Consider the following 11,984-nt stretch of genomic DNA (forward strand, 5'->3'; position numbering starts at 1 on the left):
GACTACATTGGACCTGGCTTAAATCAGCCTAAGCTGGAACGAAGCCTTCCCTGGGCTGTTTGCTCCGAAAGGCAGACAAGAAAGAAAGGCTTCTGGAAATGCTGTTGTAAAGTACTCAACCGTTTTGATACCAAGATAAGCTGGGCTGTGCCCTGCTGCCTAAGAGTCTTTCCCTCACTGCCCACCATCAGCAAAATACCAACTCTGTGCTTGGTCCCTCCATGGCAACTCTCAACACCTTTCAGGACTTTTCCATGACACTGATCTGATAAGTTAGAAAACTTTTCAGGAACCACCGTTTCATAGAAGAAATCATATATACATGCATGAGCGTATAGCTAAAACTCCATCTTTCTTCTGAGTTATCCAGAATTTGTAATAGTTTGAGTTTCACTACAACTTTCAAGAATGTCCGTCTTTTGGTGCAATCAGATTGAACAGGGACAGACTACTCAGTCTACAAAATGGCAATTTTCCATAGATGTACTTTGGCTTTCAGAAATTAGATTCTTGAATTCAAAAATATAAAAAAAAAAAAAAAAAAAGCGTCGTGTTTCCACTGAATTGTGTGGGTTAGAGTAGCAGCACTGTTTGGGGCCTCAAGTCAGTGAGAAGGCCAGCTACTTATAACGTCATTCACAAAACCAGATAAGGCAGGTTACCCAGTCTAGTGCTGTTAAAGCAGAAACTGAGGTCTCAGGTAACTACCGTATTTGAGCAGAACTTTGTAGCTGAAACTTGAGGTTTATTTTACCTCCTCATTTTTCATTTTATTTTGCAGGCAAATACTGAAAAGCCAACCCTAAGCAGGTCAGAACAAGCGGGGCGAAATGCTCTGCTATCTGATATTACCAAAGGAAAAAAGCTAAAGAAGACTGTTACTAATGACAGAAGTGCTCCAATTCTAGACAGTGAGTATGATCCTACGTGTCTGTGTTTTTGTATGCTTTAATGGTTCTATATATCTGAATGCAGAAAATTGTTTTAGCTGTCGTCAGATTAACTGACATGGGAGAAGCGGGTAAAACAAAATGCCCAGAATTGGCATAAAAATAAATTCTGTTCTTCATGGGTTAAGTCACATGAGAAATCAAGTACTGCTTATGACGTGTGAGTGTCAATTTGTTTGCTTACTCTCATAAAGCAGTTTTTTTTCTCACAGTCACTTAAATCAGAACACCATGCCAACCCTGCTAGGAGACCTGCCGAGAGGCTGCAGCGGCTCAGGCAGGCAAACCCCCTTCAGGACTGAGGACAGCACAGAGACAGTGAACAAAAATAAAGGCAGACTTGGCATGGCACCATTGGCTTGTTTAAGGACCCGGTACTGGTCAAGCAAAGCCCCAGCTGGGTGTCGTTGGGCTGGGGTGACTCAGGGCTGGTATCTTTTTGGCCAGGTTTGGTTGCTCAGCCTGCCCCGTGGTGCCCTGGCACGGTGCGGCACCTCAGCAGGCCTTGGTGCAGGAGAGGCTCCGTCCAGCTGAGCTGCCGCTGGGCCTCACTGCATACCTTGGTGTGTGCTGAGACGAGTCTGGAAAAGCCCACACAGTAAAAGCATCGGGAAGATGGAAGGGAAACAGGAGACGGATAAGGGACAAAGGCCTGCTGTGGTGGTAGCACAGCACTTATTGCCCAGGGAGAGGAGACGTTTCCACAGACCGATTAGCAAATGTGATACAATTCAGTCCAGGTCCAGCCATGCAATTATAGGCTAGACTGTGATGGGAAGATGATGAGGAAAGAAGGAAACACCAACAGGAATGTGACCAAATAAGAATTAAAAAAAAAAATAGGCACAGTTCAGCAGCCAGCCATGTACCTAGCTTTAAACTTTTGAATATCATCTCTGCAATCAAATTTACACGTTCTAGCTAATCTAATGAGCTGGAGAAAAGCAGTTAAGGGGTTTAAAGGAGGGCTAAACAGTAAGATTAAAATTATGTGGCCTATTATCTTGTTTACATGAATTAACAAATCGTGATGAAAGACTAAAACATAGTAGCAGCATTTCTCCAGAGGTTCACACCCTATATGAGTCAGAACCAAACTGAGCTAACATGCTTAAGAAAAGAGAAGGATCATATGAAACATTCCCCCATGAACGCATTCTTCCTCCTCCTTTTCTGGGTGGGATTATTAGGAGTGCTTTTCATCTACAGGTTTTAATTACTTTAAAGTCAGTGAAATTTTTACCCACCCAAAGCTGTAGAAATCGAGATGCCAAGAAATTAAGCAATCGATCCTCAGCCATGTAGCCCTGTCATTGGGGAGCTGATCTCCACAGGTATCCCAACCTGTAGGCCTGATCATTTTGCACTGATGTTCTAAACAGGGCTCTTTCCTGTATTTGTAACTGTGGAAATGCTTTAACTTTACCTTTAGTGCTCCAGTGTTGTCACAGCAAAAATATTGATATTAGAGGAAAAACAGGAGAGGAAGGAGGGAACTGATTAAAGTAGTTCCTTCCTATTGGGAAAATTGGCAGGTTATGATCATATCACTGCATTTCTGGACCTACAGGAAAGTAATCAGAAAGGAAATCTCTTTCCTCACTAGGCTTTGTTTAAATAAGTAGATGTGTTGCAACTAAATCAGTAGTGACAGAGGTCTGTGTATTCCCAGAAGGGATCACCAGAGATGCCTCCAAGAGGAAGAATGCCTCTGCCTTCTCCCTCCTTTCTCATTTCCCATTTTCCTCATTTGCCCTGTCTTTCAATTTGCTTATGGAGAGGTGGAGGTGAAGGATGAGAGCAAAGGTATGAAGAAATGGAAAGCAGCCACATCGATGTTAAGAAAGAGAACATGATATTCTCAGAGGCCCTATCCATTTTCAGTTCCAAATTCTCCAGAGTGACTGTTTCTCTGCTTTCCAGTCCAGAATAGACTAAAGGAAAGTGGTGGCTTAATAAAACTCAGTAGCTATGTTTATTGCGCCACCTCTTCCATGGTGCAATAGTGGTGGTAGTGGTAGCTGTGATGATCCAACCTGAACAAAGGCTTGCTTGTGTATTTTGAAAGCTTGTCCTTTTTTCCCCAGTTACAAGTGTTGCTCTACTCAGAGTACTTTGCAGGATCAGCCTCGCTTCCCTGCATAACACGGGGGACTTTTTTTTTTTTCCCAACAGAACCCAAAGGACCTGGTGGAGGTGGTGGTGGCTTTGGTGGAGGTGGTGGTGGCGGCGGCGGGGGTTTTGGTGGTGGCGGCGGTGGTGGCAGCTTCGGTGGTGGTGGACCACCTGGCCTTGGAGGCCTTTTCCAAGCGGGAATGCCAAAGCTCAGATCTGCTGCGAGTCGAGATGCTGGTAAGAAAAACCTTGCGGTTTCAGCACAAACAAGTAAATGGCAGATTACTTATTAAAACCTTCATGCTACAGCAGTAAATTACCTGCTGAGATTAAGTATGTCTTCAGATATGTTAGGCTCTTAGGAAATGAAATTTTGACCTTGAATCTTGTTTTATTCTTAATACTAGATTTTATGAAGAAGCAAGACTCTTCTTCCACCCCTCCTCCTAATGAAAACTAAAGGTCTTGGCAATGCCAAGTGGCTGCCTGCAAAGCAGTCAGTCAGACTAGGCTCTGCCTTGGCTGGGGGTGTGCAGGACCGGAGGGGAGCACAAGAGGATTCCTATTAATTCTCCCTTGTGCACCAGGAAAAAGGGTCTCCTTTCCATTTGGAGAGTACATCTGTGCCAGCTCCGCACCAGCATGATTTACCACGTTGGGAGTGCAGGAGGCACCCCAGCTGGCTGGTGCGCACGCTGCAGTTGGAGGCTTGGCTAGGACATGTGCTGTATTTTTTGAGCTGGCAAAACAGCTGCCCAAAGCCCCGTGCCCTTTGAAACAACCGAGACCTGGGACCAGTGAGTTTCCTAGAGCTAAGGACGTAGCATTTCACAGTTGTTGAAGGCGGACTGGGCAACAGGGGCCGTAGAGTGTTATGAGTCTTGCATGTTTTATAGACCAACGTAATTTTTCAGCACATTAGTACAAAAGAGGCTCTCGGAGCTGGTATTTTCTATTGTGTCACAGTCTATTTTGGGAGCTTGTATTAATGCAAAAGTTCCTGGCACAACAGAAGAACGTTTCTTCAAGTGCAAGACCGCTGCCATCTCCCTGACATACACAACCGTGTCCTTAGCTAACACCTACCGGGAAGGGCTGAGGTGCCTTTGGCCGGACGGTACTTGTAAAACACCCTTTAAACTCCCGCTCCGCGGATCCTGATGCCCTCTCTCTCTCTGTCTCCCCGAGCAGACCCCGGGGCCGCCCGCCCGCCCGCGCTGCCGCCCGGAGCCCGCTCTGCCGCCGCCAAGCCCTTCCCGGGGCCGGGCGGCCCGCCGCGCTTCCCGGGGCCGCCGTCGGGGCAGCGGAGCCCGGCCGCCGACCCGCCGAGGAGCCGCATGCCGCCGCCCCGGCCCGACGCCGGCTCCAAGCCCGAGGCCGCGCCGCCGCCGGTGCCCAGCACGCCGCGGCCCGTCGCCTCCAGCCTGCACAGCCGCGGCTCGCCGCCGGTGCCGGCCGTCAGCCGCCAGCCCAGCCTCGGGCCCTGCCCGCCGCCCTTCCCGGGCAGCCGCGGCGCGGGGCCCGCCGGCTCCCTGCGGCAGCCCGGCCCGGCGCCCCCCTTCTCGGGCAGGCCGCCGCTGCCGCCCACGCCCGGCCGGCCTGCGGAGGACAAGCCGCCGCCGCCCCCGCCGCCCCCCGCCGGCCACCGGCCGCCCGCCGCCCGGGAGGCCGCCCTGCCGCCGCCGCCGCCGCAGAACAGCAAGCCGCCCGTGCCCGCCTCGCCGCGGCCGCCCCTCGGCGCCCCCGCGCCCCCGCCGCCCCCCAGCAGGCCGGGGCCGCCCCCCGTGCCGCCCGGCCCCGCCGGCGGCGACGAAATGCCCCGGCTGCCCCAGCGGAACCTGTCCCTGGTGCCCCCCGCCGCCCCCGGCACGGCGGGCGGCCGCTCCGGACCCCTGCCGCCCCCGCCCAGCGAGAGGCCCCCGCCGCCCGTCAGGGACCCCCCGAGCCGGACAGGTAGGTGCAGGGGGTGCTCTGCGCGGCACCCTTGGCTGGCAGCGCCCTGCCAAGCGGTGGGTGCGAGCGGTGGCACCGGGTGTTGGCCTTGTGCAGCGGGAGGTGACCCCAAACTTTGGCCATCGTGGCTTGGCTTGGCTTGGCCTCACAGCCAGTGGTGTCAGCGCTCGCATCAAATGCGACGTGAGCCAGCGTCCAGGGCCCCAGCTGGTGTGGGTTTTAGGCTGTGCGAGGTGAGGCAGCACCTTCCCAGCCAGCTCTGATTCGCAGGTGTCAGAAACAATGCTGTTGCGCACGGGGGACTCTGTCATGGAAAATGAGGGTTTGTGGGCGTCGTGGTGGCTCAAGGAAAGCCGTTGTGCCCCACCTGCTAACTCACATGCTCTTGGGCAGAGCTTGGCAGTTTCTGTTACAATTTCTGTGATAAGGAAGGGGTTGCAAGCCGGGGGGTTGCCCATTACGTGCTGTAACGCAGGGCACCTGTATAACCCAGCCTCTGTTCGGTGACAGCATTCACCTTACTGAGTCAACCAGCGTAAGGTAATGGTAGTGCTGTCACGAGCGGAGGTTTGCAGAGCCTGACCTTCTACGTGTTGGGAGACACGCACGCTTACAGGAAAATACAAATTATTTTATTAAAAGACCGATCTGACAGGTGTTAAGTGGGAGTTGCTACAGCATGACTAATTGTCATTACTTGCTGTATGCAGATTTCAAATGAGACTGAAAATAAGAGTTGTCTCCATGGAGTTATTTCATCACTTGTTTTGTCATCTGATAATTGTTATTCGTAACTTTTAAGAACTGTGCATCGTGACCCTTAATACTCGATGGCTTTCTGTTTGGAGATGAGTGAATCGAAGCACAAAGAGCCAGGCCCTGTAGCATCGGAAAGGGAGAAGCTTTGCATGGAAAGCAGCCCAGGGAAGCTCCGTGGAGTTGCCTTTCCATCCTCTGGATTAAGAGGAGCAGCACATCAGCCCGTTGCGCCAAAGGGGGGGCACCGTGCCAGCACAGCCTGCCGGGCCCCAGACAAACAGGAGGAACCTTGTCACCTTCGGCTGGGGAGTGCGGATCAAAGCTGCAGGGGGCAGCTGTGATTATTCAGATGTTTCAGGAACTTTTCTTGGGATGGCCTCTGCTTCCCCAGGAGGTTCCTGTTTGGCTCTTTCCTAATGCAGATTTTGGTAAATCTGCGCTACTTTTCTGCTGATTTCATAATTAGAAGGAAGCTGTAGCTGTAACTCTAAATGTAAATACTGTTTTGCAGCAGTTTGACATATATCATTGGGTTTAGGTATGTTTAGAGAGAGAGCAAGCAAAACTGTTCTGGAAGTTTTTCAAAATGCACATCTGTAACTAGATTTCATCAGAACAAGGAAGCATTTCATTAAATGAACATAATGGTCAATTGCCCAACTTTACCAAGCAGAGAGGTAGCGAGACCTTTGGACGTGCACAGCCCTCCACACCCTCCGCTTAGTCTCCTCCTGCCCTAGGCGGGGATTCCTCTCTCTCTGGCAGCAGCATCTCTCCTGCCCTCCTTTACTGGCGCCTCTGGGAGAAGCACCTTTCCCCTGCCTATGTGGGCTCTGCCTTCATGTCGCCATGCCAGCCGCCCCGATGCACAGACGCTGGAAATGCAAGTCTACGTGTGAGGTCTGTTTCCAGCCTAGCGGGAGGTGGATGTGCTCCAGCTACAGGAATAAACTGGCACGCGGCACAAGCGTCTATAAACGAGAGCACTGATGCCACCACGCTGCTTAACGCTGCCGCCCGCAGGCTGAATCCCTGGTGTGCCACTGACAGCGCTGCTTGTGATGCCCCCAGGGGACCACCCCAGTGGGGAAGGAGCCTGTGCAGGCAGCAGAGCTCCTCTGCTCCATGTTGCCTTGCCTCATGAGGGCACGTGGAGATGTGATGCAGTATGGCCTGGGCTCCCGCAGTACCCTGGGTTCCAGCTGTAACTGCTGGCCATCGTGGCCAGTGTCATTCACAGGGGTTCAAAAGTGGCTTCAAGGAGCAGCCCCTCTATGGAGGTTAATGTACCTGAGAGCAAGGGGAGTATAGGCACTGAGGTGTGTTTATGTTAGATATACCGTGCTCCTCTGCAAGCCGGCGTGAGCTCCCCAGAGAGCCCTGCAGAGCAGGGAGGTGGGTCTGGGGGACACTCACCCTGGGGGCCCAACCAGCCCGTCCTCTCCTGTCTGTTAGCAGGAGGCCATGGGTCGCAGGCAGCAGCTTACTGCTGGCAGAACAATTCTCGGTGTAAACAGCGTTTGTGTGCTTGCCTCTCTTCTCTCCCCAGGCCCCCTCCCACCACCTCCTCCCATCAGCAGGAATGGAAGCACCTCAAGGGCTTTGCCCGCTGCTCCCCAGCTGCCTTCCCGGGCCGGGCTGGAGAACCAGAGAGGTGGAACCCGACCACCGCTTCCCCCCGACCGGCCGGGATCGGGAGCCCTGCCACCACCACCACCACCTTCATCAGCACTCCGAAACGGCTTCCAGGATCCGGGCGATGGTAAGCCGTGCTCCCAGTTACTTGCCTTCAGTAGAAAATGTGTGGTGGCTTTTGGCCTTAACACAGCAAAAAAGGTTTGGGGGAGAGCCCTTGTTTCTAAAGCAAGCTTTGAATTTCTGGTCTGCAGAGGTATCGTGTGGGTCTTGATTAATCCTGCTGGGTACGAATGGAGTAAATAAGTTATGCATAAGACAGAACTGCAAAATTGTCAATATAAGCTCAAAAATAACCCTTTGAAAAATAGCCTGAAAAAAAAAAATGAAAAAGAAATGCATTCACCATGCTCGGCTTTCCTACAATACATAAAGAAGGCCAAAGGGGATTGTTCTGACTGTAACATGAATTCACGCCATGGCTACACTAAGACTCTTTGTAAGTCAGAACAAGTTAGATGATGACTCAAAAACCTAAAGCTGAAAAACAGAGAATGGAAGAGATTGTCAGAACACTGCTGAAAATGTCGAGTTTCTCTCTTCTTGCTGGTGTTTATTGAAAAGGTGAGGTCCAAGACAGATGGGTTTTAAAGATTCATCCTGTTTTTCTTTTTGTTTTCTATTCGCAAAGGACAGATACAGCTTTCAGCTAATTATGGAAGGCCAAAATTTGTATTTCTGACATTTATAAAGTTAGAAAAAGCAAGCAGAAAATAAAACTGTAACCCACACTATTGAACCATCTTTGCACATCAGATAAGGCAGGTGGGTCTCAAACACATTTTTTCGTGCCTAAGTCATTTGCAGGGTTCAGAACCTGCAGCTCCTTTACACACTGGTTTCTAATTGCAACCATTGGGAGTAAACATAAGAAAAACTGGATCCCAGCAAATAACCACATGTTCAACCGCTGGGAAAAAACTTACTCAGCTGTTCATTACATTATGCAATAAAATTAAACAATATCGCAAGAAAGTTGTAGTTGCAAAGTCCTGAAGCAGCCAAGTGAAGAAATGACAAAGTTTAAGATGGCCCACACTTGGGCATCCAAATTCAAGTGCAGAACAGAGCTACATAAAAATACTTTTCCTGTCATTTCAGTGAAGAAACTGAGCAGCTTTACAGTCCTATACAGTCCTTTTTACAGTCCTCTTTACAGTCCTATATAGTCAATAAGTACGTCAATAGCGTCCCAATAGTTTCAAGAGATACTGATATATTTTGCCATTTTTGACACTACTTTTCTGTCATCATACATTCTATTTTAGTGGCCCCAAAATTTTATTTTTCCTGTACAAAAATTAAGAAACAAAAAAAACACTCCTTGCAAGTTAGAATGCTTTTAATTATGCTTTTGAGCTATGTTTATCAACAAAATATGAATATCAGAAAATTCTACACCCAGAAACAAAATACTGTTCTGGAGTAGTAGATGTTGTGCATTTCCTATAAGACACACACACACATGTATATATACACACATATATGTGTTTTAAAAACAAAAACAAAAACCAGTAGAATGATGGCCATTTTCCTGATCTGTGATTTTGCATTATTAAATTGGCTAAATGATCGGTTAAAGTTAATTAAGAATTTTCATTCTTAAACTAACCTAAAGCATCATCTTCCCTGACTTCCCAGTAGGATGCTGGTTCAATATTCAGTTATCTAAGCATTTTGCAATATAAAACATGTATTAAACATGATATTAATATCAGTTGAATTTTCTGAAGCTGTATCGCAAAGGTAACCAGTAAAATGCATGTTTGTTTGTTTTTCAGATGAATGGGAAAGCAGATTTTCTTTTCATCCTATATCTGATTTACCACCTCCAGAGCCATATGTACCCGTGAACAGAAGTTATCCCAGTAAATTAGCAAGAAACGAAAGCAGAGGTAAGTTTGTTCCACCTCTGGTATTAGAATTTCAGCGTATCCTCCTAATAACAATGTGGATGGGGAAGATATTCAATGCTAAGACTTGAAAACTTCTCCAACAGCCATTTCACCCTTCCCCACCACACAGAAAAAGCTTAAATAGAGGTTCACAGGCATAAGTTCTCTTAGGCTTGTATTTTGGGATAGGTTGGGTGAGGGATTGTTTGGTTTCTAAGTTGTAATGTGTATTGTAAGAGACCACTTCTGATATTATATTCAGCTCCCTTCGGCTACAGGCAGACAGAACTGCAAAATCCCAGCTTCACCTGTGACTTCTGTTTGACTGTTTTTGTCCCTGTTATTCCTCTTGGAATGCCGTTCTAGGACTTGTCTCATTCCCCATCTAAATCCATGTATGGCTTGTTTTTTTGTGTGCCAACATCATCCTTGAGTTCAGTTATCCTCCTTCCTTGACGTGTTAAGCCCCTACTATTTTTTAATACAACAGTCTTACTCTCCTCTTAGCTTCTGGCTTGCTGAGTTGATTAAATCAGGATGTACTACACTCTTCTTCCAAGCTCAGTTCTCTGTTTCTCTGATCATTGGTGTTGTTTCTGTATACATTTCAGTTTGCTTTTGTCTTTTCCAATCAGTGTTACGTGCTGTTCCAGTTGAGGTCTCGGCCATGTCTTCTATAGCAGCATAAATGTTTCCATTAGTTATCACCATTAGTGGTATTTCGCCAGGTACACCCAAGGATCAATTTACTTCTTTCACAACCGGTCACATCAGTGGCTCGTAGTCATCCTGTAATCATCTGTACGCTCAGATGTTTCTCTGTCTCTCCTGTTTCCAAATGTTGAGGTTTTGGTTTGGAGCAGAAATTCCTGTTAGTCTCTGACCCTTCACTTTGTGCACTTAGCTTTCTGCCCATTCCTATTACTCCACAAGGAGAGGCAAAGAAATGTATGCACTTTTTTATATTTACTTTCAGGAGTTTGGAATGAAAATCTTCATATTGGGAAATATATGAAGAGCTTTGAAATGCTACTGAGTTTAGCGCTTGCCACTTTCATTGAAATTTGCATGTGTTGCAAGTAGCACTGATACTGTGTGTGTTCACATAAAACAATAAGGCTAATAAGAGTGGTCAATCTGTTTTGAGAAGGGGCCTAAGAACTGAAATATGTATCCTTTTCAGGCTTTTAAGGAGATAATGTTAGTTAAAAACTTTATTTTACACTGTTCAAGGTTCTTATGTTGTTTAGTAAACTAACCGGAAACTCTACAAAGGTATTTTCTAAAATGGTTAGACAAGGAAATGAGTAGATCTTCATCTGAATTCATGGCTTGGATGTGAACTCCCAATATTAAAGGAAGCCAGGAGTAACACAAAAATCTTTCTTTCTTTTTTAGGTGGCTCTGGCCGAAAAGAAAGAGGTGCTCCCCCGCTTCCGCCTATACCAAGGTGAAGTGGGTTCTGGCTCATCTTTGGGCAACATCTGTTTTACAAGGTTTCCTTCGAGTCAGCTCTCCTGTCCACATCATTGGAAAGTTGTCTGTTTTGCTTTATTTCCACTTTTGGCTTGTCAGCTGGAATAAACTTCAGTGTCTATTACAGTTGTAGTAGACACAGCTTATGAACTATAGTTGCTCAAAGCTATGAATTTTGTTTGCTTATGCTGCAGGCTGTCAGGAAAGGCATTTTGTGGACCACGCGCAACATTCGTGCATCATGCTTACCGGGTCCAGCCCTGTCCCCTTGAGAGTTCCACAGGAGGTCTGGCTTTGAATTTAACAAGAGCTGGAACAAAGCTGTTTCATTCATTTGGGGTACAGTGGCTGTATTATTTGAATCATCAAGTACAATCTGTTTGCTGTTTAAAAACCAATTGCCAGGGAATACCATGTAGCTGAGAGTCCCCTGGACCCTGCTTTGCGTGCCTGACCTGGCCCAACTGCTTCTGCAAGCCATATTCCTACTACGTGGGGACCGAGAGCTCATCCTAAGTCTTTTTCACCTCAGCTTAGCCAAGCAAATCATATTTTATACAATAGATGGCACATCCTGCCCCAGGGATGGACTGTGTTTGGCTGTGTTTTTTATCTGCAGAGAATCTTCCAAAGAAAAGCACAAATGAAGAATTCATCAGCATGAAATTGTCTTCTTTACAACTTTTTCCTCCTTTTGTAATAGCGTTACGTTTTTAGTCACTTAATTCTTTCCTGCTTTGATGTGGACCAACCCACAGTCATCCGTGTCCTGGATTATTATAATACCCTCTGCCTGAGACTACCTGCAAAGAGTCCTCAGGAAGTAGCCTTAGTGCAAATGCAACAATTATTGTAGTTGTTTCTTCTTTCTGTAAAGCATCGCTAACACCAGCGCTCCACAGACTGCTTTCCAGTAGTTTCTTTGGTACAATTAAATGATGGGTTTTTGACTTTAAAAGCTTCCTGGGGCTTAGGTCACAAGTCTCAGAAAGATTGTATTTGACTTGCATTACACAGAGCAGCTGGGGTCAAAAATGTGCGTAAGTGAAAGCCCTTTGATGTAGTGAAGGAGGTCTGGGGTTTGTGCACGCAAGTGGGAGCATGAGCTCCAAAATTTGCTGTCTGCACTGGTTCAAGAGGA

General features: G+C 47.6%; 1 protein-coding gene across 1 annotated transcript in view; it reads left to right on the forward strand.

Annotated features, from left to right (window-relative positions):
* The window catches only part of WIPF1 (WAS/WASL interacting protein family member 1), a 50,422-nt gene extending 39,428 nt beyond the window's left edge, over positions 1-10,994 (forward strand). The window contains exons 4-9 of the mRNA XM_050711753.1: positions 782-911; positions 3,126-3,302; positions 4,257-5,018; positions 7,327-7,539; positions 9,254-9,367; positions 10,766-10,994. Of these exons, the coding sequence (XP_050567710.1) occupies positions 782-911; positions 3,126-3,302; positions 4,257-5,018; positions 7,327-7,539; positions 9,254-9,367; positions 10,766-10,821 (1,452 nt within the window). The 3' untranslated portion in view covers positions 10,822-10,994. The remainder of the gene's footprint in view (positions 1-781; positions 912-3,125; positions 3,303-4,256; positions 5,019-7,326; positions 7,540-9,253; positions 9,368-10,765) is intronic.
* Positions 10,995-11,984: the final 990 nt, after the last annotated feature.

This window comes from Cygnus atratus, chromosome 6, assembly GCF_013377495.2.
Source record: "Cygnus atratus isolate AKBS03 ecotype Queensland, Australia chromosome 6, CAtr_DNAZoo_HiC_assembly, whole genome shotgun sequence".
Taxonomy (NCBI): domain Eukaryota; kingdom Metazoa; phylum Chordata; class Aves; order Anseriformes; family Anatidae; genus Cygnus; species Cygnus atratus.